General features: G+C 39.8%; 2 protein-coding genes across 3 annotated transcripts in view; one reads left to right on the top strand and one right to left on the bottom strand.

Annotated features, from left to right (window-relative positions):
- Positions 1–292, bottom strand: part of RECQL (RecQ like helicase) — a 31798-nt gene extending 31506 nt beyond the window's left edge. Inside the window, exon 1 of the mRNA XM_074937880.1 lies at positions 274–292. The gene's annotated coding sequence lies outside the window, so the exon portion shown is untranslated. The remainder of the gene's footprint in view (positions 1–273) is intronic.
- On the top strand, positions 45–15383 carry GOLT1B (golgi transport 1B). 2 transcript variants are annotated; one of them, XM_074937925.1, is made up of 6 exons: positions 45–284; positions 4945–5036; positions 7477–7655; positions 10778–10859; positions 12099–12132; positions 12541–15383. In XM_074937925.1, exons 1-5 carry the CDS (start codon positions 260–262, stop codon positions 12105–12107), a joined length of 387 nt encoding a protein of 128 aa, XP_074794026.1. In that variant the 5' UTR covers positions 45–259; the 3' UTR covers positions 12108–12132; positions 12541–15383. The 2 variants fall into 2 exon arrangements, with proteins under 2 accessions (XP_074794026.1, XP_074794017.1); XM_074937916.1 differs by lacking the exon at positions 12099–12132 and having other exon boundaries at positions 50–284; positions 12541–15381.
- The last annotated feature ends 8321 nt before the right edge of the window (positions 15384–23704 follow it).

Genomic DNA, 23704 nt, shown 5'->3' with positions numbered 1-23704 from the left:
GGCCCCTCCCAACCAATCACAGAGCGCGCTCCGCTAGGATTGGTCCGGCTGAGCCCCCGTACTGCGACAGGTGGTGGGAGGGAAGCGAATAAAGTGGGCGTGGATTGGCCCGCCTTCCGCCAATGGGCGGTGCCGGGTAAGAGCGGTACGGGGGGCTGCGTGTTTCCGGAAGACGTGGCGGCCGCTTCTGCCGCTGCTTCCAGCCACCTCCCCCTCCCCGTTCCCTGCTGCTGCTGCCGCCGCCGGCCTCGCCGCCATCATGATCTCCCTCACCGACACCCAGAGTAAGCGTCCGCCCGGCCCGGCGGCTGCGGGGCTCCGCGCGGGGGCTCCTGAGGGCCGGTTGGCTGCTGGGGGGTGCTGGCTGCGGGGCGGAGGGGGACTCTGGCAGGGAGCTCCCGGGGTGGGGGGGCTGTTGAGCGGCACGATCTGGACGCCGCTTGCCCGGGCGGCGTCGAGTTCGGGGGCGAGACCGAGCGCGCCTGGCCGCTGCCCCTTTGTTCCTGGGGCCGGGGTCTGCGCCGCGCTCCCGTGCCGCTTCCTGCGCGCAGTTGAAGAGATGATGGGGGGGCGGGAATCCCCTTCACCCCTGCGGGGCGAGGGAAGGGCCTTGCCGGCTCCAGGGTCGTTTCCGGTCGTCTTCGTCTGGTCACCCTCCCCTCCCGCTGGACACGTGCGCCGGGAGGCCTCTCCAAAACCCGGGATCCCTTGGGCGAGCTTCATGCGCCAAACACGGACTGAAGTCCGAGCAGCCCTGGGAGCGAGGGGTCCAGGGAGCTCTGTGTGTCACTATTTACAGTGTGTTTTCAAACGTCTCCCTTCGACGAGCCAGCCCTGCCTTAGTTCCCCTCTCGTTCGAAAAGGAAAAGTTGCCTCAGCCATACTCCCCCACCCTGCATGTGATGAAACGTGGGAGCCATTCCCAGTTAATTTGGAAGACTAAATTTTGAGGCAGTGTATCTAATTGCTCGTACATCCTTTAATAAAACTGGTAGGTTTATAAGCAATGAAATAAAAATTGCACGGTGTTCCGACTTCTGAAGTGAGCTGCAAACATCCCAAGTAAAATTATACAAGTAGCACACATCTGATCAGCCAACAAACTGCATGTCATGAAGCAATCTTGGTAACAAAACCAGAATCTATTAAGACCAGAAGTCAGAGGGCCAGATTTTCTTTACATTCAGGCTCTTTACACTGCTTTGGCAATGTAAAAAGCCTTTAAAGTGAGTGTAAAGCACAACGTATATTTGCATAAGAACATAAAAACGGCCCTAGTGGGTCAGATCAATGGCCCATCTAGCCCAGTATCCTGCCTTCCAACTGTGGCCGATGACAGCTGCTTCAACGGGAATGAACAGAACAAGGCAGTCATCAAGTGATCCATCCTCTGTCCAGTCCCAACATCTGGCACTCAGAGGCTTAGGGGTACCCAAAGCATGAGATTGCATCCCTGACCATTGCTGCTAATAACTGCTGATTACTAAATTACTGCTAATTAAATTTTCCATGAATTTATCTTATTCTTTTTTTAGTCCAGTTAGTTTTTTCCTTCACGATATCCTCTCGCAATGAGTTCCACATGTTGACTAAGCATTGTGTGAAGAAGTACATCCTTATGTTTGTTTAAATCTGCTGCCTATTAATTTCATTGAGTGACCCCTGGTTCTTGTGTTATGCGAAGGAGTAAATAACACTTCTTTATTCACTCTCTCTACATCATTCATGATTTTATAGACCTCTGACATATCCACCATAGTCATTTTTTTTCAAAACTGAACAGTCCCAATCTTTTCAATCTCTTCAAATATGGAAGCTGTTTCATACCCTTAATCATTTCTGTTGCCCTTCTGTGTACTTTTTCCAGTTCTAATATATCTTTTTAGAGATGGGGCAACCAGAACTGCACTCAGTATTCAAGTTGTGGGCGTACTATGGATTTATATAGGCACATTATGATATTTTCCATTTTATTATCTATCCCTTTCCTAATGGTTCCTAGCATTATCTTTTTTGACTGCTGCTACACACTGAGCAGATGTTTTCACAGAACTATTCACAATGATTCCAAGATCTATTATGACTCAAGGAAGCTAATGCAGACCCCATCATTTTGTATGTATCGTTGGGATTACGTTTTCTAACGTGCATTACTTTTCACTTATCAACACTGAATTTCTTCTGCCATTTTGTTACCCAGTCACCCAGTTTTGTGAGATCCCTTTGTAACTCTTTGCTTTGGACTTAACTATCATAACTAATTTTGTCTCATTTGTAAACCTTGCCACCTCAATGCTTATTCCTTTTTCCAGATCATTTATGAATATGTTGAATAGCACTGGTCCCAGTACAGATCCTTGGGGAACCTGCTATTTACCCATCTCCACTGTGAAAATTTACCATTTATTCTTACCCTTTATTTCCTATCTTTTAACCAGTTATTGATCCATGACCAGGCTTCCCCTCTTATCCTATGACTGTCTACTTTGGTTAAGAGCCTTTTGTGAGGGACCTTGTACTTTGACTTTCAGAAAGCCTTTGACACTATATCTTCTCGATCACCCTTGTTCACATGATTTTTGACATCTTCAAAAATTGGTGAGGCCTGATTTTCCTTTACAAAAACTGTGTTGACTCTTCCCCCAACATATCACGTTCACCTATGTATCTGATAATTCTGTTCTTTGCTGTAGATTCAAACAATTTGCCCAATATTAAAATGACACTCTTACTGGCCTGTAATTGCCTGGATTGCCTCTGGAGACTTTTTTTAAATTGGCCTTCCACCGGCTGTCCTCTAGTCATTTGGCACAGAGGTTGGTTTAAGCCATAGGTTACATACCACAGTTAGTAGTTCTGAAGGCGCTCAGATATGAAATTGCACGACTCTTGGGTGAATATCATCTCATCCTGGCAAATTATTACTGTTTAATTTATCAATTTGTTCAAAAACCAACTTTGTTGATAACCTCAATTTGCGACAGTTCCTCAGATTTGTCACCTAAAAAGAATAGCTCAGGTATGAGAATACTCCCTCACATCCTTTGCAGTGAAAATGGATGCAAAGCATTCATTTAACTTCACCACAAGGGCCTTGTCTTCCTTGACTGCTCCTTTAGCACCGAGATCGTCCAGTAGTCCCACTGATTGTTTGGAAGACTTCCTGCTTCTGATCTACTTAAAAAACAAAAAATGATAGTAATTGCAATGGCTGTTGCTGGTTGGTCTGTTCCTCTCACCAAGGTATTGTCACTGCATCTTGTGCAGTATGTTCAGGAATTCATCTCTCATCGGCCTGTGACTAGTATATTAGTCCTATGGCTAGCAGGTGTCTGGTACATCTTTCAAGACCTGCTTCCTGGTAGCGGTTGATGCTTCATCTCTTTTTCAGAATTCAGATTGATAAGGACATCCATGATGTTTCTCTTTGCTAGGGTGACTGGAGTTGGGGAAGAGGGCAGATTCCAATTACAGTCCTCAGTCATTAATTGATTTTGATATATTTAAGTTATAGTGAAATATGGGTGTATATATTTTGAACATTAGATTAGGGTGTGGATTTTTACAGTATCTTTTAACAGAACATCTAAAGTAATAATCTTGTCCTTGTAATAGTAGTGCAAATTTAATTACTGGTAGATCTGAAATCTGTTTGCAATCAAAATGAAAATTGAAGCAAATTTTAAAAATATGTGCTGTTACAAGTCAGTCCACAGAATATAATTTGGATATCAAATGGTGTTAAACAATATTGAGAGACGAGCTCACAAAAGAAAGGAAGTTAAAAGCTATCAGAGTAGATATAGCTACACAGAGGCATTGTGAAATCTTCTACTATTGCTAGTAAGTGGAAGTGCTAGACTATATAAGCTGCCAATAGTTTTACCCCTGTGCTGTCTGACCAAGATAAGAAGACACTGGGTATGTCTATGCTGCATTTAAAAACTTGCTGCTGGCAGTGCCAGCTGACTCAGGCTGATGGGGCTTGAGCTAAGAGCCTGTTGCAGTTGCAGTGTAGATGCTTGGGCTGGAGCCTGGGCCCTAGGACCTTGCTAGGTGGGAGGGCCCCAGAGCTCAGGCTTCAGTCTGAGCAGGAACCTCCATGCTGCAATTAAACAGCCCCTTAGCCCAAATGAGTCAGCTGGCACAGGCCAGCTGCAGGTGTCTAATTGTGATTAAAACATTGTCACCCAGTTTACACTAGTGCTAGGACTGTTGAAGCTTTGCTGCTATTCAAGCAGCTGTAGGAGAACTTCACAGAAACCTCAATCTGAATGAGGCCAAAGGCCTAAACTTGCAGCCATTTGTGTTTTGATCTTGATCACTGTTGCAGAGAAGAATCTTGTAGGTTTGATCTTCAGGCATCCCTACTGAAACTTACCTTGCAGTGTAATCTAACATATGTCTAAAGAACTATAATTTTAAAAACTCAAACTTTGATTTACTAACAGGTGACTCAAAATCAATGATAAAGCTGTGTTTGTTTTCATCTACAGAATTCCGATATACACATGCATAATTGTGTGTATATGCTGAAGTCTATTTCAACATGTAACTTCCAATTTAGTGACGTATTGCACAATATACAGTACACTTCAGGTTTCAGAGTAATACACTTCTTATAAATCACATCATCAGAGAAGTCTCTGTTAGTTAAAATCACAACATTTATGACAAATTGGAAGCTTTAAAATGAATTGTTATCTGAAAACTTCTTGAAGCAGGACCTACTTTATTTTCCATGCTTGTAACAATTTAAATATGGCCATAGCGAATTCTACCTAACTTCCCCCCACATCAAGAGGAACTAAATGTTTCCACATTTTACATTAATTTTTGCAACCTATTCATGTCAACTCTTAATTTGTGAAATAAATTTTCTTATTTGTGTGCATCGGTGCTACTCTTTTACTAACCTTTTTTAAATATTTTTTTGTATTGCAGAGATTGGAATGGGATTAACGGGCTTTGGTGTGTTTTTCCTTTTCTTTGGAATGATTCTCTTTTTTGACAAAGCACTTTTGGCTATTGGAAATGTAAGTGTTTGCTGTTCACATTTTAGTTTATATACAGTTTCGACATGGAAGGGTAGAGTATTTTAAGTACATGATGCATTTGTATTAAATGTTCCCCTTTGAGATTTTTTTTTATCAAATGGAAACTGAGCCTTGGAAAATAGACTCATAGAACCCTAGGTTTAGAAGGGGCAAGGGTCATCTCGTCTAATCCCTACCAAGATGCAGAATTTGTTGTGTCTAAATCATCCAAGACAAATGGCTATCCAGCCTCCTTTTGAAAACCTCCAGTGAAGGAGCTTCCTTGACCTCCCAAGGGAGTCTGTTCCGTTGTCCTACTGTTCTTACAGTTAAAATTTTTTTCCCTGAGATATAATCTAAATCTGCTATACTAAAGCAGAATCTGGTATAAGAAAGAGATTATGTTCAGTGGCTTAAGTGCTCAACTTCCACTGAAAGTTAAACCAATCCCCCCATCACTCTAAAGATGGTACCACTGAGTCAGACTTAAGTTTCTTCACTGTGACTGACTCATGCTGCAGCCACTTGTTTCACAGATTCTATAGATTAGACTGCTCGGATTGACTGTCATGTGTAGGTCTACACAGCAAAGAAAACCCGTGGCTGGCCTGTGGGGCTGTTTCATTGCTGTGTAGATTTCCGGGCTGGGACTGGAGCATACGTAGGACCTTGTGAGGTGGGAGGGTCCCGGAGCTCAGGCTGCAGCCTGAGCCAGGAAGTCTACACAGCAATGAAACAGCCCTGCATCCTGAGCCCTCTGAGCCTGAGTCTGCTGACACAGGTCAGCCACAGGATTTTCTATGCTGTGTAGATGTACCCTCTGACACCTTTTTTACAGTCCTGTATGTAAGATAACTTAATAGAATTTGCATATTTATTTCCATCTAAGAACCCTAATATTCTGTAAACACTAACAAATTTAGCCTCTTAACACTTTTTGGAGGTAGAGAAGTATAATTAAGTGAAAATTGCTAATAATAAATTGAAAAAAACACCTCTTGTCTATGGTGAGTAGGAACTTTTACTAGTCAGTGCCTTCATCTTCTGCAGTTTTTATTTTTCACTTAAAAAATTAAATGTCTTGCTTCTGCAGTAGATAACTTTCCCACATTAACTGAATATAAACTGATGTGATGTTGCCTTTCTAAATATGACACTTCCAGTGCTTCTGCTGTTCACAGCTTTGTCCATCTGCAGGAGATGAAAACTAACTAGAGAATTGTCGTTTTTCAATTGTTGCTATTCAGAACAATTCTTCACTCTGTTGCTACTGCTTGTGGAAGCTAGCAACAGCAGGGCAAATGTGGAAGCTGTTCACTGAATGAAAGTCCCAAAATATATACTTGGAGGTGGGTATAATCGCAGAAGCCCCTACCCCTACGGTATCAAGAAAGAGAATTTGTATATTGCAAAACATACATAAAATAAATATTTGGAATACAAAAGGAAAAACCAAAAATATAGGGTAGGAGGTAAATAACTCAGTGTAGGGAAAGTGATATAAAGTGGGAGAGAGAGAGAAAGTAAAGAGCAAACAGAACTGAAGACAACACAAGAAAAGATCAATTTTTTCCTTTCCTGTAAGGATATTATGAGTGATACCAGGAAGAGAAAAAGATGCAACAAGAGAGCAATGTGAGAAGAGTAAAAGTGCCATAGTACATGTGTGTTATTCCTTTAAAATGTAGCTGGTGTGGCTTTGAGGGTTTTGCAGCACAAGTAGGTTTCACTCTAGCTAGTAGGGTTAGTGCTCAGACTGGCAGGTGGCAGTTGTGATTAGAGAAAGATAATTAGACACTGATAGCTTAGTGTCAACTATTGTCAATGGAACTACTTGGTCAAACAAGGTGAGTAGCATGTATTCTATAACAGTGATAGATTGATAAACTAATATCAAAGCTGAGATTGTAGTGAAAAACAAGGAGCATCAAGGCTGATACTTTATCTTCAATTCTTCCCATTATGTTATAATGAATGTGCTTAAATATCTATAAACATCATGCATATGCATTATGTTGACCCACAACAGCTAAATACAAGTTATGGAAGGTGAGTCAGTGACTTAAAGAAACACTGCCAAGGTTAGTAGAGCAAAATATGATCTGCCACTTACTAAGGCTTGTGTACACTAAAAGTGCTAGACAGTCCAAGGCTTCAGCATTGGTTAGGGACATGATTAGGGTCATGTCTACGTTACAAAATACATGCCTTAATTTTTGGAGATAACTCTTGTCATAGAGACTCCTGACATGGTTGTATTTGTAATGTAGATGCTTTGTGTATCAAATTTACAAACGGTGAAGGAAATGGGATTGAAGTAAATACTTCCACATCATAAGATTTCCTGCTTTGTAGAATGGTTCTGAAATATTTGTAAAACCCTAAATCCATTTGGAATATATTCTCTCATTCATTGTTGGATTTGTCTCGTCTCTTTCAGGTTTTATTTGTGGCTGGCTTGGCTTTTGTTATTGGTTTAGAAAGAACATTTAGATTCTTCTTCCAAAAACACAAAATGAAAGCAACAGGCTTTTTCCTGGGTGGCGTGCTTATAGTTCTCATTGGTTGGCCCTTGATAGGAATGATCCTTGAAATTTATGGATTTTTCCTTTTATTCAGGTAAGACTTTTTTAAAATGGGGTTCTTCATTGGTATCTTTTTGTTATTAGGAGGAAATGTTTTTCCTAATTTGGCAACATTCGCTGATTCCACAACAGTTGCTAAACTGCAATTTCATCTCTAAGCACACTTTTTATAATTTATACAAATTCTTAATTTGTATTTGTAACAACCTGGAACTATGTGTACTAGCATTAGTACTAGATGTGTACTAGTTTGATACTTTTAAAATCAACATTGCCTAAATCTGTTTGATATTTGTTACATTGTTTCTTTTGTGTGAAAAATTGCGCATGGCAATTTCACACTCTTCTCTCTCCCTCTCTTCTCCCCCCCGCCCCCTCCACCAAGCAAGGATTTTTTTTTTAAAGGAGTATCCTTTGGGCCTACAATGTGGACTTTGTCTAATTTAAACACCAGCCCCAGTAAAAACCCAGTTTAAATCCGAAGAAACACGATATTCTTTTTTTTTTGGGGGGGGGGGGGGGCGGACGGCGACACTTATTTTATTTAAACGTTTCCTTCTAGTGTTTGCAACCTTGGTATTGTGCTAGTGTATGAGAAACAGAAACTAAAGCCTACTTGTTTTCATTATCCAGTCACCTTATGTCTCATACTGCTTATGCCTAGCATAATCACTTAAAATGGAGCAGCATTTTGTTATATGCTTAACAAAAGTGAGTTATATAAATCTGAAAAATCATTATGTAATTATAGTAAGTTTCGTACTTGTGCCTAGCGTTCCCATAAGAAGCCATTCATCATTTTTCTTCATATCACTTCTGACTTGCTGAAATCCCCATCCTTTGGAGGGAAAGAGGAAAATGTCATATAGATGACACTATAGACCTTTTTGAATTTAACCCTGAACTTCTGATTAAATCAAAACTATTTAACTGAAATTGTCATGCGTCTCATGATTGCAGTATAGTAATCACTAAAGCTTTTATATGGTGCTGCAGTGGCAGGTGAAAATTAATGCAGTTGCTGTGGAAGTCAAAGGAAATGTGACTTGGCTCATAATATCTTTAACTCACTAAAGTTGGATATATAGTCCTGTATTTAAACACTTAGGTTGGGAATTTCAAAAGCGCTCAACATTGACCTGCCTTTGCTCCTCCTAAAATCAATAGAATTTTTATTGTTGACTTCAGTGGGAAGAGAGCTATGCCAAAAGCAGAATGCTTTTAAAAAGTCCCATCCTTAGATCGTCCCTGTTTTTGTTGGTCCAAGTTATTTCATCCTTAACTTGCGAAGTATTACATGTTTTGCAAATGGTTATGCATTGGTCTAAGACTTCCTTCAGTAATTGGTATGTTAACAAAGAGGCAGTTTTGCTTTAGTCACTTGTAAATTGACTCTTAAATTTTGTTTTAAAGTTGTAAAAGCATATGTACCTCATCGCATCTTTAGGGAATCATAATTAGGGTACCGTCTCTGTCACAGATTCTGTGGTGCTGGCAGTGGTCTCTGGCTGGCCGGTGCAGCCATGGTCTGCTGGCCCCAGCAGCGCTTCCCGACCAGCCGGCCGGAGTGGCAGCAGTCCCCGGCTGGAGCAGCCGCAGCCCTGGGCAGTTTATTGTCCATGACCTGTCCTTGAGTTTTACTAAAAATACCATGACTAAATCGTAGCCTTAATCATAATATGAATTATTTCACTGAGTGTATTAAAATGGTTTATTTTAATGTGCTATTTGCATCTCTGATCAGCCACTTCGAAGCTAGAAAAATTGCTTTGGTAACATTTGAAAGCTTTAAAAGCAGCAAAGGACATTTAAAAAAAATCTGAAATGTTGTCTGTGGTGGTACATCATGTCTCAACAGTGCTTGCTGTGTGACAGCAGTTTAATATATATGAAAGAACAATTTCCAAAATAATGAAGTGGCTAAAATTAATGCTACACAGAGTCCTACCACAATCTTTTAAAGGAGAACAATTAGATTATTTATTATCTAAGGGACATTAAATAGCTCTCATAGTCTTACTTTCAAACCTAAAAGACTTTGGAGCGTAAAGGCACTAAACTTTAATTTAACTCTTTTCTTGACACTTGGTAAATCTAAAATTTGTTCTAAAACAAATGGTTGCTGTTTCTTACCCCATCTCCACTATGGTGCTGCATTTGTTGTATCACTCTGACTTCCGTAACAGGGTACCATATCAAAAAATAGGTGTGTCTGCTGCAGAATCAAATAGGAAGAATAAGCTCTCTCCCAGGCATCAGTCTGAAATGGCAAAAGAAACACAGGAAATAACTGGTCAAATGCATAGCTTTTTACGTAAACTTTCTTTTTCAAATTTGCTTTAGTAGTCCCCCTTGGAATTACAGTAGAATCTCACAAGTTCTCACATAGCTAATCTGTATATCGCATAATTTATTCAAACAGCTGTACTCCTACTTCTCAGAAAATGTCTAATAAATAGCTGCTGTACTGAGGCCTTCATTACTTTATAAAATGCATTTGCACCACATTAATGATATACTATAAACTATCGAATAGGTTAAACACATTTGTCAAAACAAGTGAACAGATGGTATTTTAATGGTACAGCCTTTGTTTTTGTAATTATTTGCTTGTTAAATTTGGTAATCTGCAGTGAGTCCCAGGTTAGTCAGTAAGTTTCTCAAAACTTTAAACATTGTGAGAGAATTTCTTTCCCATTAAAACATTGAATCAGCCCATGCATCTGTCCTAATGTACCATAGTGTCAGCTTCTGAAATAATTTAATCCTATATTTGGGCATAAAAGTAACTGGTGAAATGTACTAAATATTGGTGGGATTTTCAAAAGTACTCCAGTTGTTAGGATTGCAGGCCCTAGTGACCTCAATGTGCTCCTAACTCACTTAGGTACTTTATAAAATCCTACCTCTATTGGGTGAGATTTTCAAAACGTTTAAGGGGGGGGGGGGGCTTTTGAATATTGTATTTTTTCCTGCCACTACTTTCTCTCCATCCCCTCCTGAATTAGCAGATCCCATATTTTCTACTAACAAGCTACAAGTAATTTTTTTAATGCAATCTCATTTCAAATAACTCATTTTTCATCCAATCTAATATGTGAGAATAATATCACATCATGTTGAACCTATGTAACTTCAGAATCTTTTTGTTTAAAGGGGTTTCTTTCCTGTGGTGGTTGGTTTTATTAGAAGAGTGCCAGTCCTTGGATATCTCTTGAATTTACCTGGTATAAGCTCGGTAAGTATTCATCTACTTAACATTAAGTTTGAATCTTTTTGTTCAATCCATGGTGGTTGTACATTTAGCAAATAATAATGCAGAAATACTATGCATGTAGTCATAGACCAATAAATGGTTACTGTGTATGCTTTTTGTACAGTTCTTGCACCACACAAGTCATATTCAATCCTAAAGAAGAGATTAAAATAAAATGAATTTCCACTGAAGCCTCAAAAGTAAAGAGACTTATAGCTGATTATCCCTGCATCATTATACTCAAGTTTTGAATTACATATGCGTGTTACAAATGCCAATGATCTGAGACTCCGTTATTCGGGTACACCAGTGGGTCAAAAATAACGTTGGGGCGGTGACTTAGGTTTTTGTTTGATCTACTTTATTTTGCGTAAGTTAAACATTAAAAAGCCTCAGAGTAATTTCAAATTGCTCTCTTTCAGTCTAGCATAGACCTTCAAGATGGGTCACGAATATGCCTAGTTGCTGTCTCTAGGCACCAGCATCCTTTGTGTACGTCCTTTGGTACCATATTAGTAAATGGATTTTTTGAATGAGATCTGTGGGTATAATTCATTGGGCTAATTCATAATGCCAGAAGAACAATCGTGATGTAGCATGTTGATGGCTGGAAGTAGAGCCTTGTCTATGCTAATGAAGGTATAATAAGGAAATAGACTAGATATATTATTTTTTACTATATGGTAAAGTGAAAACGTTGTTGGATCCATAAACTTTCATGTGATACATAATCATTTAATTAATACTTATTCAGGTCCACTATGCTTGGGATAAGTTTTGCCATTTACTAAGATTGTTTTTTTCAAATGTCATTTGTCATTCTTTTAACGAAATAGCCAGGGAATAGAAGAGAGGCAAATAGTACTCGAGAGAGGGTAACCTAGGATTTGTACTGTGCATACGTCTCTTTATATTTGGAAATTTGTAATTGTAAGTGTTTTAACCTTAGTCTTGAAAGCTACTGTTTAATACATACATTGTAAAATTCAGAAGCTGTACAACTAAGACATACAAAGTCCAGTTTGCAAAGATTGATTCATTTTAAAGTTCAAATTCATCTGTTTGAATGTTGTAGTCTAACAGTTCCAGGCCAAGGTCTGGCTTGTAATCCATGATCAATTGAACGTTCCACTCAGCAATTGATCTTACCTATATATATATATTGATCTTAATTGGGTTAAATCCTGTTTAAAAAGATAATTGTTAATGTTTTATTCAAAGCCTACGTAGGCTCAGAAGAGAATCCACAGTAATGGTCAGTTGAAATATCTTATTTGGTCTGTTAATGCATGAGTGGCTGATATTTTTTTCTTTTAGTTAATTAATTGTTATTTTATTTTGGCCATTAAGCTAGCAGTGTTACCTGCATTTTTCTAATTTATGTTTTCATTCTGTTGCATCTTCATGTTGCACCGTTAATATCCATGAAAAACATATCATGCAGAAACACAAATTGCACTGTAAGATATTTTTAAAGTCTACAAATTTATAAATCTCTCATGAGACCTTGGTGAGTACTATTTGACTATAATCATTTTCAGTCACCTACTAAATGTGCACAAGTACTAATTTATAGTTCTGAGAGAGCATTTTGAATGTACATGCATAAACATGTGCAGGTAACTTAAAGAATGATTTTTTTTTTGTCTCTTCTCTCCCACAGCTTGTAGATAAAGCTGGAGAAAGCAACAACATGGTATAATGACAAGTGGGCAGAATGCTGGTTCTAAATTTATTGTATTATTTATAAAGCTTTTGAAGAATATTCAGCACAAAGATTAAATTGTGTACAAAGGAAAAGCTTGTAATGTTCTTTACATAAAAGTTTAATTTAAAATGTATAGTCTACAAAATACATCATTAGACAAGAAGCTCAGCAAGCATGCTTCTGAGACAAGCTACTCCAAGAATTTGGGAAGTAAACCGAAGAGGTGAAAGTCATGGGATAACCCATGCCACAACTGTTCAAGATTGTTTTTGATGCTTTTGGAAAATATTCTAAACATAATGAACCCTCATGGAACTAACGGTGCCTGTACTTTACCTCCTTATTTTGAAGGTTTGGTAGAGTGAACAGGTCTTTATTTTTAAGGTGTTCCCCTTCTACCTACCCAACCCACCACCTGCCACATCCCAAAAAAAAAAAAAAAAAAAAAAAAAAGTGGGGGGGGCGGGTAAAAAATATTACTGGTTTAACAAAAGATGTCTTTCTTGCATAAAAGTTAAGATGGACAGTCATTTTTAAGTATATGTAACAACAAAGGAAACCCCTCTACACTTCTACTGTAAACATTTTTGTAAATATGTGGCTAAAATAAAACTTCATTGTCCTCTTCGTGTTTCATAGCCAAATGTAAGTTGATTGGATTTGCCTTCAGTTTTGGAATATGCAAAAGGTCAATCTTTACTAACTTCGGTCTAAAATTGCAGTTGGTTCAGAAGTTGTACAGTTTAGCTGGGAACTCTTGAAACTGACTTACACGCCTTTGGATTTTTTTTTTCCTCCTTGACTCATGTTATGTGTGCACATCAAGATGAGCATGTAGCTCTTTATTATTGAATAAACTTTTGCATATCCTGTTTAGTTCATGAAATAATGCATTTGGTTTCACACAAACCCTGTGAAATACACCCTATTTAAATATGAAACATGTTTTCAAATAGTTGGAAGCCCAGGCTTCTTTTTGCCATAGGACTACAAGTTACAAATCATATTTTTTACAGTAATAAAATGAAAACTTTAAACTTTGTATGTGAGAGTTTCTGGAAAATTGAATTTAACAAATTAACGGAAAAACAGATGCCAGTCGGAATGTCTGTCTATATGACTTAGTTGCTGCTTGATTTCCGTCATTTTTAAATTATTTATCCCATCAGTCATGAAAGCAATTAGGCAACTATAGAGCATGTATCTGATCTGGACTATAATTTTCTTTGGCCTGAATTGAGGTAAATGAAGATTGCATTTAAAGTGCGAGTAGTGATTTTTCTAATTTTGTTGGGATGTCTAACACGCATTCCAATAAATCTAGATTCACAGTATTTTTCACTGAAAGTCATCAGCAAGTAACTTGTATCTGTCCAAACATTGACTTTAGCAGTTTCTCAGAATTTTTTGATTCAAGTAGCTATAGTCTCATCAATCTAATAAGTGATTCTTTTGCAAAGTTAGAAAATACCAAACTAATTTTTTATAATGTTTTTAAGGTGGGACAAGCCATCACATACAAAATATACATTTTTGGAAGTAGTTTAAAAACATCTTTGTATATGTGGTGGGTTTTCCAGTTGCAGACGGATAAATCACCATGGATTATTTTCTAAATTTCCCCATTTACTTTGTTTTCTTCTGGGGAAGAAGATGGTGGAAGGTAAAATGCAAAACACTTTGGGAACAAAATGAATAGGGCGATAACCTGGTAGCCCAGTACATCTTTTAAGTTTAGTCAGTGCGCATTATGGCTTTTTAATTTTAATAATGAAAGAACTTGGTTGTGGGTTGGGTTTTTTGGATTGTTATATTCCTGATGGCATGTGTGTTAATTTACAAACAGGACTAAATATGACTTGTGGCTCCTACCTCAAGAGAAGAATCAATTTTAATTGCCCGTTATCTGTTCTGTTTCAAGCAACACCTTTCTAACACTAGTTAAATAATTTACTTTCTGAACAACCAAATGGGCTTGAAATACTAGTCTGCATCATGGGTATCAAAAACATTTTTTTTAAATCAGACAATGTACTTCATTTACAATAGATGTGGGAAAATGCTGCGGTCTTTACTCTTGTTTTCTAATAGGTAATCTAAAGTGCAAACGCTGGATTGTACCACATGACTATGTTTTGTAGCCCTTTTTGGAAGCAAATTGCTTGATAAATTTATGCCAAGTACCTTCTTCCACAAGAACTTTGGACAGAATCTTTAAGATGTGACAATGTCTTGCTGTTCCATGATCTCTCAGCCCTTCGGTGAAATACAGAGGTCTGCAATTCACCTCACTTCTACTTGAATTCACTGTTTTACATCAAGTGTCAGCATAAGTGGTGCTCATTTTTTGTCAGGAATGAGATTGACAAATGTACTACTCAACTGAGAGGGGACAACATTGTGTGTAGCATTTTGCAGTCTGTATCCCTCAAGGTAACATAGTCTCAAAGACAAACATCAGTTTTGCCAAGTACCTGTAAGTGGTGGGGAAGAAGTCAAAACTACTCCTTAGCCTTAAGTGTTTCTGTCATTGCAAAAATGTATCTTCTGTAACAGAAACATATTTGGAGCATTTCCTCTTTTAAATGTAATTTATAATTGCTGCGTTAAGGCTCACTAACAGATCTGTCCTGAGCAGATGAATACTGTAAATACACTTGTCATACCTTGAATAAATGAGTACTTTTTTCTATTAATTGTTCATGTCGTCTTATTTTTTAACTGCCACATCTTGGAAGAAAATATGCTATACCATTTTGCTTGCAGGAAGAGGGACACTGCAATTATTATCTGTGTTGCTGGATTGCATAGTGGAGCATATGGAGTCTGGAATGAGTGTCTTGTATTGGATCTTTGGAACATTGTTGTAGCCCGTGTTGGTCCCAGGATATTGGAGAGACAATATGGGCGAGGCAATATCTTTTATTGGACCAACTTCTGTTGGTGAAAGAGACAAGCTTTTGAGCTACACAAAGCTCTGTGTGACTGGAAAGATATTACTTCACCCACCTTGTCTCTTTTTTTTTGTATTAAATCTGTCAGACAAGCATTTATTAGGTAGGAATCCCCATTGCTACTGTAAATATCATCTTAATATTTAACCAAATTTTTATAATTTTTATAAAATTATAAATTATTTACACAATTTTTATAAGCAGCAATCAAAGAAGCAGTGTGGTCCAGGGGTTAAGGTACTCAACTGAGACTTGAGGCCTATATTCCATTCCTTGCTCTGTCACTGATCTACTGGGTAGCCCTAGACATCTCACTTCCCATCATTCTGTTTTCTCTTCCAGCCTTGTCTGTTTAGGGTATGTTTACACAGCAAAGAAAAACCCCTGGGTGGCCCATGCCAGCCGGCTTGGGCTGCAGGGGGCTGTGTCATTGCTGAGTAGACTTTCAGGCTTGGGCTGGAGCCCAACTCTGGGACCCTCCCACCCTGCAAGGCCTGAGTTCCGTAGGCATGAGTTGGCTGGCAAGAGCCAGACACAGGTTTTTTGTTGCTGTGTAAACATACCGTTAGATAGTTCCTGCCCAAGAACTGACAATTTCTGAGCTTGTACAGTGCCTAGCACAATGTGGCCTCACTCTCAATTGAGGTCTCTAGGTGCTAGTCTAATATAAATACAGTAACTGTTACATTTAAGCAGCATGATGGAATGTTTTAATTTTTAAAATTTGAGATACATGATATCAATGCTAAACCTACTCTTTTGCTTATTGGCCTTTAACTATGCTAAGCAGCTGTGCCTGATGCCTTGGTTTAATTTGAGATGGGTAGCATGTCCCAACTATGACCAAGGCATGCCCACAGCTATGTTTCTAGCTGCAATGATTCCAAGAAACTTGTCTTGCATCTACAGTAAAGATCTAAATAAAGGCAGGGCCATCGTAGAGTAACAAATAATCATTTCTTGACAAGTTCCATAGCTGCAAAATATACATCATTTTTTCCTGACTGAAATGCCTAACAGGCAGGGCTGAGGAAAAGAGAGACAACAGTGCCAGACCAGCTGACTTAACTGTTCTCCAAAGTGGGATAAATGCCTAGTTTGGTTAAAACTCTCCCTATAATAAGGACAATGTGAATATATGGCTCAAAATACAAATTAAATGTTAATTAAAATCAACCATTGCTGATACCAAAAAAAAAAAAAAAAATCTTAATTTTGCTCTAGGTACCTCCATCCCTTTAGTAGAATGGGAGGTGGAGAATAGCCTAATAAAACTACAGAATTCCATGTATTGAACAGGGACAACATCAATTGATTTTAAACAGGAAAAACAAATACTCAAACCACTTGGAAACTTAGAACACTTTTTAAAAAAAAATAGGAGGACCCAATTTGACTCACTTTCCAGGCTGAGGTGATTCAAATATACTATTTAAAACTTGAATGAAATACCTAATAGGGACTATTTGGCACAGCTTTTGCTCAGCCCCCACCAATGATGAAAAGAGAGGGTGATTTATGCTGTGAATTTTGCAAAGCTTATCATAACCCTGTGGATAATGACCCCTTAAAGAAAAGCTCTTCTACGTGTCTCAGCACTCAAACTCAGTCACAATGTCTTGGGTTTTGTTATTTATATTGTTAGGCAGGGTACTGTCCTGCAGATTGTATTTCAGGATAAACATACCTTATGCTCTCTCTGACAAAGAATCTTGTTCCACAGTGATCTTCTTTCCACCATGCTAATTTAAGAGTATTCATTATCTGCCAAAGCAGCTTTCATATTCATTTGAATTTGCAGAGAAATGACAGGATTGATGTAAAGCAGTTGTTGTGGCGCTCTTCAACCTGAATTGCCTTTTTATTTTGTATGGACACGTCTATCCTTTTTCAATGTTTGGATCTATATTAATAACTAATGTGAAAGTAGAATGAATTATATTGAAATTATAATTCATTAAAGAAATGCTGCTTGAAGGATTTGTTGAAATATAGTTGTCAGGAACAGAAACATTTAAGGAGTGTGAGACAATGGGTCCTCAAACTAATTAACTTAGAGCTCCTACTGAGCTAGGAGATTGATAAACGTTAGTATGCAAATAAGATATGTATGTATATTTGTCAGTTTCTGCTTCCTTTTGTCTCCTATGTTAAATTGGCTTTGGCTTATCTGTATAAATAAGTTAGCGTGAGCTTTTGCAGGAGACTCACACATCTGGGTGCATTGGCAAAGCACTTTGCTAATAAACAGAGTGGTCTGACAAATTTTGTGAGTCTTGAATCTGACTTTGACACTAACCATATTTGTGTTTTTCAAAGATGTGTACATTTTTCTATGCTGATACAAGTGCATTTGCCTGATTTATACTTTCATATAATCCATGTGTGTTTGGGGGTATCTATGCTTCAGTGCTAAAATTTTGTTTAGTGTTGCTGTGTGCTGTTCAACGAATGCCATGTTCCACTGCAAATATGGCTGCATTTTAGTAGAGGGTGAGATCACTCCTCTTGTATGAATAAATGATTCTCTTATCGGCTGCAGTGCAAAAAGGCCAGAAAACCAGTTTAACTGCCCCCCTGAAAATTCTGACTGGTTTGTTGGGTGCCTACATTTTTCCCACCTATAAAACAAGGGAAATAATAGGACGCTATGTCCCAGGGGTGGTGTGAGACTTATTTAATGTACATAAATCTCTTTAAGATCCTACCTGTTGTTATAAACTAGGTCTGACACACACACACAGAGCTCATTGTGAGTTATCAGTGCAGCAGGCATGTGGGCAAAAATGTGGGTGCTTTGCAATTTGTCTCTGAGCACTCAATCTTGAATCTTTACCCAGGCTCATTGTCCCTGGTGCAAGTTTTTCCTACATACAGCACAAGCAACTCCCTTCAATGGATTGCCCCTCAGATCATCCCATCAAAGGGGTGAGGGGAAGGGAGGGAGGGTGTTATTGTTCATCCCCTGTCCTGAAGATTGGCGAAGGACTCTATTCCCTCATTTCTGGCTTTAGACCAGACCCTAACAAGAGGTATCCGAATTTCTAGCATAGGGGAGGTACTAGACACTGACTCAGAGCCAGACAAGTCGCTCTCCACTGAGAATGGCTTGGAGTGCATAGATGGAGGCCGTGCCACACTTACCCAGCAGGGGGAGCCAAAGGGAAGAGAAAAGTCTCCAGCTGTCTCCCTGCAAGGAAAATCTAGCCACTTGCCAGCCACCCTCCCAATCCAGGGGTGAGGGACAGCAGCCCCATTGGGCAGACAAAGAGGGGCATAGAGACTCAATAGCTTGGGGTTTGGGGTGGGAAGGAGGTGACAGAGACCCTGTTGTGCTGGGGAAAAGGTGTGGTATAAAGGGCCCCAGGCGTATGGGACAGAGGGAAGGACAGACAGAGAATCCCCTGGTGTGCCACCTCTGAAGTAAAAACAAAAACTGGGACCTGTGGGATGATCCTGAGCCCATGAAGCTGGACTAAGCCCCTTTACAGATTTTTCAGGACAGCTACCTCAAAAAAGGGACAATCCTGGGGAAATCTGGACAGGTGGCAACCCCAGCATGTGGGGGAGAGAATGGGGCACAGAGGCAGCCCCAGGAGAGGGGTAAGAAGTGAGTGCACAGTCTGAGTGTGTGTGCATGTAGCAGGGGAAGGGCAGAAAATGGGGGCCACACAGTGCTTCTGGTGTGAATGATGGGTATTGAGGGTACACGGATCCTCTAGGATCACTGATTTAGGGCCAGAACAGCAGAATGCAGAGGTCAGGGAAAGAGGGATGCAACCAGAGACCCAATGGGCATGAAAGAGGTAATCTTAGAGCAGGAGAGAGAAGACAATTTGGCAGGGTGGGATTGAAGCTGGATGAGATGCCCACACACACTTCGAACACAGCAAAAAAGTCTCCCATCTTCATCAGCAGGATAGCCTTGCAATTAAGGCACCAGAGTGCGAGTTGGGCTTCTCGGATTCCATTCCTAACTCTGCCACTACGTTTGTGTAATCCTGGGGAAACTATTTAATGATTCTATGCAGTGCTTTGCCCATCTGTCAAATAGGGGTAGCACCTCCCTCCAGGCTAAATTCATTAATGTTTTTTCAGGGACTTAGACATGAGGAGTGACATAGAAAAGTATATAGAGAAATCATGTAAAATGTAAGATACCAAAGGAAGAAATGGAGTTACTGGGTGCTCCTGAAAACACTAGAGGGGTATAGCCAACCGTCTGGGCTCCCTCTAAATAAATAGGTAGAGGATGCAGGGAGATGACGGTTGTGACTGGAAGAGTAGTGAGAATCACTGGAAGATTTCACAGGTTTCAAAAAGCATCTGAACTGATCCAAATATCTGAAGCTCCAGTAATTAGTGTGTGCGTATATATTGCTTTCTATTGTGAAAGCTCTAATGCAGTGTACAGTTTTGCAACATTGAAGCCAGTTCTGTAGACACTCTTAAATGTAATTTTTGTACTATTGCGGCTAGTTTTTGTGTACTTTTATATTTTTTTCTCCCAATGTTAAGGCGTTTCTTTGTTCCAGTCCCCTATTACCTCATTGTGATGAACCATCATAACATGTTATAGTCATGTCAAAATCAATATGTGGGAGTAGGGAATGTAGGATTTAGTGGATTTTTTTTTTTTTTTTGGCCAGGCTTTGCTCTTGCAATTGGATCTACTAGCACAGACCCCTATGCATATGCAGGATATCACTGTGTGCAGGATCTGTGCTAGTGGATTTGATTATAGAATAGGAGCCTTGGTACAGAAGGGGGAGAAAATTTGCCATGGTGAACTGCAAAAGAGATTTTTTTGTTTGTGTTGAAAAGAAATGTATAATGAACTGTTAGATAAATGTATATTAAATAATTTTAGGTAAATAGGTATTATATATTTAATAGCATTATGAGAAAATGTTAAAGGAATTTTTTTCAGCTTTCTCTATGTATCTTGTTGACCCAGCTTTCAAAGTCTGTATGAAATCAGAAAGTTGGTTTGTATCTTATCTACAGCAGATTCTTGGTCTGTGTAGATAACAAGACAAAGCAAACCAGACAAATCTGTGATTTACTAGGCAGATGTGGCTAAAACAGAGTAGGGAGGATGAACACTGACTGAACAGAGTTAGCCAACCAGTAATTTTAAGGCCACAAGGAACAAATAAATAAGAGTAAGACAACTGTTGTAAGAAATAATGGCAGCAATAAAAAGACAGCTGGATTGAGGGAGGAAAACAGTTAATAGCTAGAAAACATAGATAAGGAGGTATCAATGACAATTTTAGCAGGATAAGTAAAACTTATCAGTTAAGAGGATTTTGGGTTAGTGTGTATGAAAATATATTTAGAATAGAATGTTTCTAGATGCAGTCGTTTTAATAATATGTGCTTGCATGATGCTATGAGAGAAGGTATAAAGGTTGTTTGCTTAACAAAGGGGACTAGAGCAACACAGGACTTGTACAAGATTGGACCAACGTGTATTCTACCTGCACCCCAGGACTGGTAATTGATCATTATATTACCCTGCTCTACCTGCTTTAGTTATGCTTTGTTTGATTAAGGTAGTAACATATTGTCCTAACATTTTCTTATTAAAGCTTTAAATTAGTTAAGCTTAGTAATTGATGTGGAAAGTGCTTTTCACTCAACATTATCCTTTTAGCTCATGCTCAGGTTGGGGCCTTATTATGTGTAAATGAGACTTGGGAAATATGGCCTCAAAATGTTTTGTTCTTGTAAGTTTGCTTTGTACTTTTGTAACATTTGAATATCAAGTCTTCACTTTCCGGTTTTAGTGTTTGGAGGACTGAGGAACTCAAACGTGAAAGTGGTATTAAAATAGGAAGGGGATATTGAACCTTTCTCAGAGCGAGGTTCTGTCTGGAATATCAGTTAAACAGATTGTGACACACACTCAAACCCCAAAGAATTTTAAACAGTCTGTCTAAACATCCCCTCCCTTGTCATATGAGGCTAGGAAAGCTGCAGCTCAGATTTCAGTCTGTTGCAGTCTTGTTATCCATGCTTTTCTCCAGTCCTACAGAAGGTCTTCCAGCAAAAATCAGAGAAGCCAAGATTAGAATAAAAATAGATATTCTGGGGTAGAAATATTTGGAGAAATAAATGTTATTTTTCTCACCAGTTAGCCTTTTCATTAAAATATCATTTTAGTTTTCATACAATGAAATCAACCTTCAATTCAGAAGAATGCACACAATCCTTCCAGTACTTGAGGTTGTCAGGTATCACCCACAGATCCTCATGCTCATCTTCAGAATTGTCCATTGAAAATTCTTTCTCAAAATGTTGGCTGTTATGCACAGTGCAGTGTTGCTAACTCTTGTAACTTTGTCATGAGTCTCATGATAATTATTGTTTTCCTTAAAGCCCAGCTCCAGGAGTCAAGTGGCTAGGTGATGATTTCAGCCTTCATTCTTAAAGAAAAAGTAAGTTTCTAGCCCCTGTGGCTATGAAGAAACTTTCAAAATGTGACCCTAAAGCAGGGGCGGGCAAACTTTTTGGCCTGATGGCCACATCGGGGTTCTGAATGGAGCACCAGGACTGGCAGCTGTAAGTAGTACATCATAAGTAGCACATTCCTACAGGGAGCAATTTAATACACTACACCTGTGAAGGGAAGGCTGTGCCTCCCCAAACAGCCTGGCCTCCGCGCCCCCCCCCCTTCCCGCCCCCTGACTGCCCCCCTCAGAACTCCCGACCCATCCAACACCCCCCCTGCTCCTTTTCCCCTGACTGCCCCCTCTGGGGACCCCCCCAGTCCAACCATCCCCCCGTGACCTCACCCCCTATCCAACCCCCCCGCTCCCTGTCCTCTGACTGCCCTAACCCCTATCCACACCCCTACGCCTATCCAACCACCCCTGTTCCCCATCCCCTGACTGCCCCCCAAGACCTCCTAACCCTTATCCAACCCCCCCACTCCCCACCCCCTTACCATGCTGCTCAGAGCACCAGGTCTGGCAGCCCTAAGTAGTACACCATAAGTAGCACATTCCTACAGGGAGCAATTTAATACACTACACCTGGCAGCTCTCGCAGCTGCGCTGCCCGGCAGGAGCTCGCAGCCCAGCCGCCCAGAGCACTGGCGGCACAGCAAGCTGAGGCTGCGGGGGCCAGGGACTAGCCTCCCCTCCTGTGGGGGCTGGGTGCTAGGACAGTCCCACGGGCGGACGTGGCCCGTGGGCTGTAGTTTGCTCACCTCTGCCCTAGGCTTAAAAAGCGAAAGGTAAATAAAAAGACTCCCAAATCTATTGTTTTTACATAATCGCATGATTTGAAAGCCAGTCTCATGATTTTTGGTGAGCCTGACTCATGAGTTTTGAACATTTGGGGTTGGCAACTGTAAAATATTCTCTCCCTTTTCCCCTTACAGCTGCGAGGGAAGGGGGAAGAATCACTTCTGGACTCTTTAGGGAGGAGAAAAGGAGCTGGAGAAGAAACATAGCCTAGCACTCCGTTAGCAAGGCAGAAGGTTAGCTATGGGGGATGAATGAGAAGTTTTGAGAGAAATCCAGTTTTGGTGTGATCCAGTGATTAGGGCACTGGAGGAAGAGTCAGCAGACCTGAGTTTTGGTCCTGGACCTTGGGCAAGTTTCTGTCTCTCAGTTTCTCCATTTGTAAAATGAGGATGACATCTAAACTCTTTTGAAAAACATTCTGAGATCTACAATTGAGAAGCACAATGGACACCTGATCTTGCAAGATGCTGAGAATACCGGTTCCAATCCAGCTAAACACTGAAGCCTGTGGGTAGTCCCATTGACATCAGTTGACTTAAATACATGTTTAAGTGCTTTGTTGTATCAGGACCAGAGTGCTCAGCATCTTGAAAAATCAAGTCATGAGGGAGCTTTATTATTAGTACATTTGAGAGGCTTAGGAGGAGAAAGGCCAGGAGGGCGGAGGAGGAGGAGGACGGAAAGAGCAACATAGAAGGAAGAGGAAGAAAATACTGCAGGGGCCAAAATCAGAGAGAACTGAAGAGGGAAAGAAAGTAGGGGGAAAACCCCCCTAATAATCAATTCAAAGGAGGTGTGAGGAATGAATGGTTTAAAAGAAAACTTGGCAGAAGTATTACATTCCAGTAGTGATGAATATACATGCTGGATTCAATAAATACCAGTTAGTTTTTCCTTGATAGCCAATGG

This window comes from Natator depressus, chromosome 1, assembly GCF_965152275.1.
Source record: "Natator depressus isolate rNatDep1 chromosome 1, rNatDep2.hap1, whole genome shotgun sequence".
NCBI classification, from domain to species: domain Eukaryota; kingdom Metazoa; phylum Chordata; order Testudines; family Cheloniidae; genus Natator; species Natator depressus.
Note: the sequence above shows the minus strand (reverse complement) of the source record. Positions and strands in the feature narration are given on the sequence as shown.

Excerpts from the sequence above, each read along its gene's own strand:
- GOLT1B (XM_074937916.1), top strand. The coding sequence starts at position 260 with ATGATCTCCCTCACCGACACCCAGA. Across the intron at positions 5,037-7,476 it reads CACTTTTGGCTATTGGAAAT|GTTTTATTTGTGGCTGGCTT; the intron begins GTAAGTGTTTGC and ends CGTCTCTTTCAG. Across the intron at positions 7,656-10,777 it reads GGATTTTTCCTTTTATTCAG|GGGTTTCTTTCCTGTGGTGG; the intron begins GTAAGACTTTTT and ends TTTTGTTTAAAG.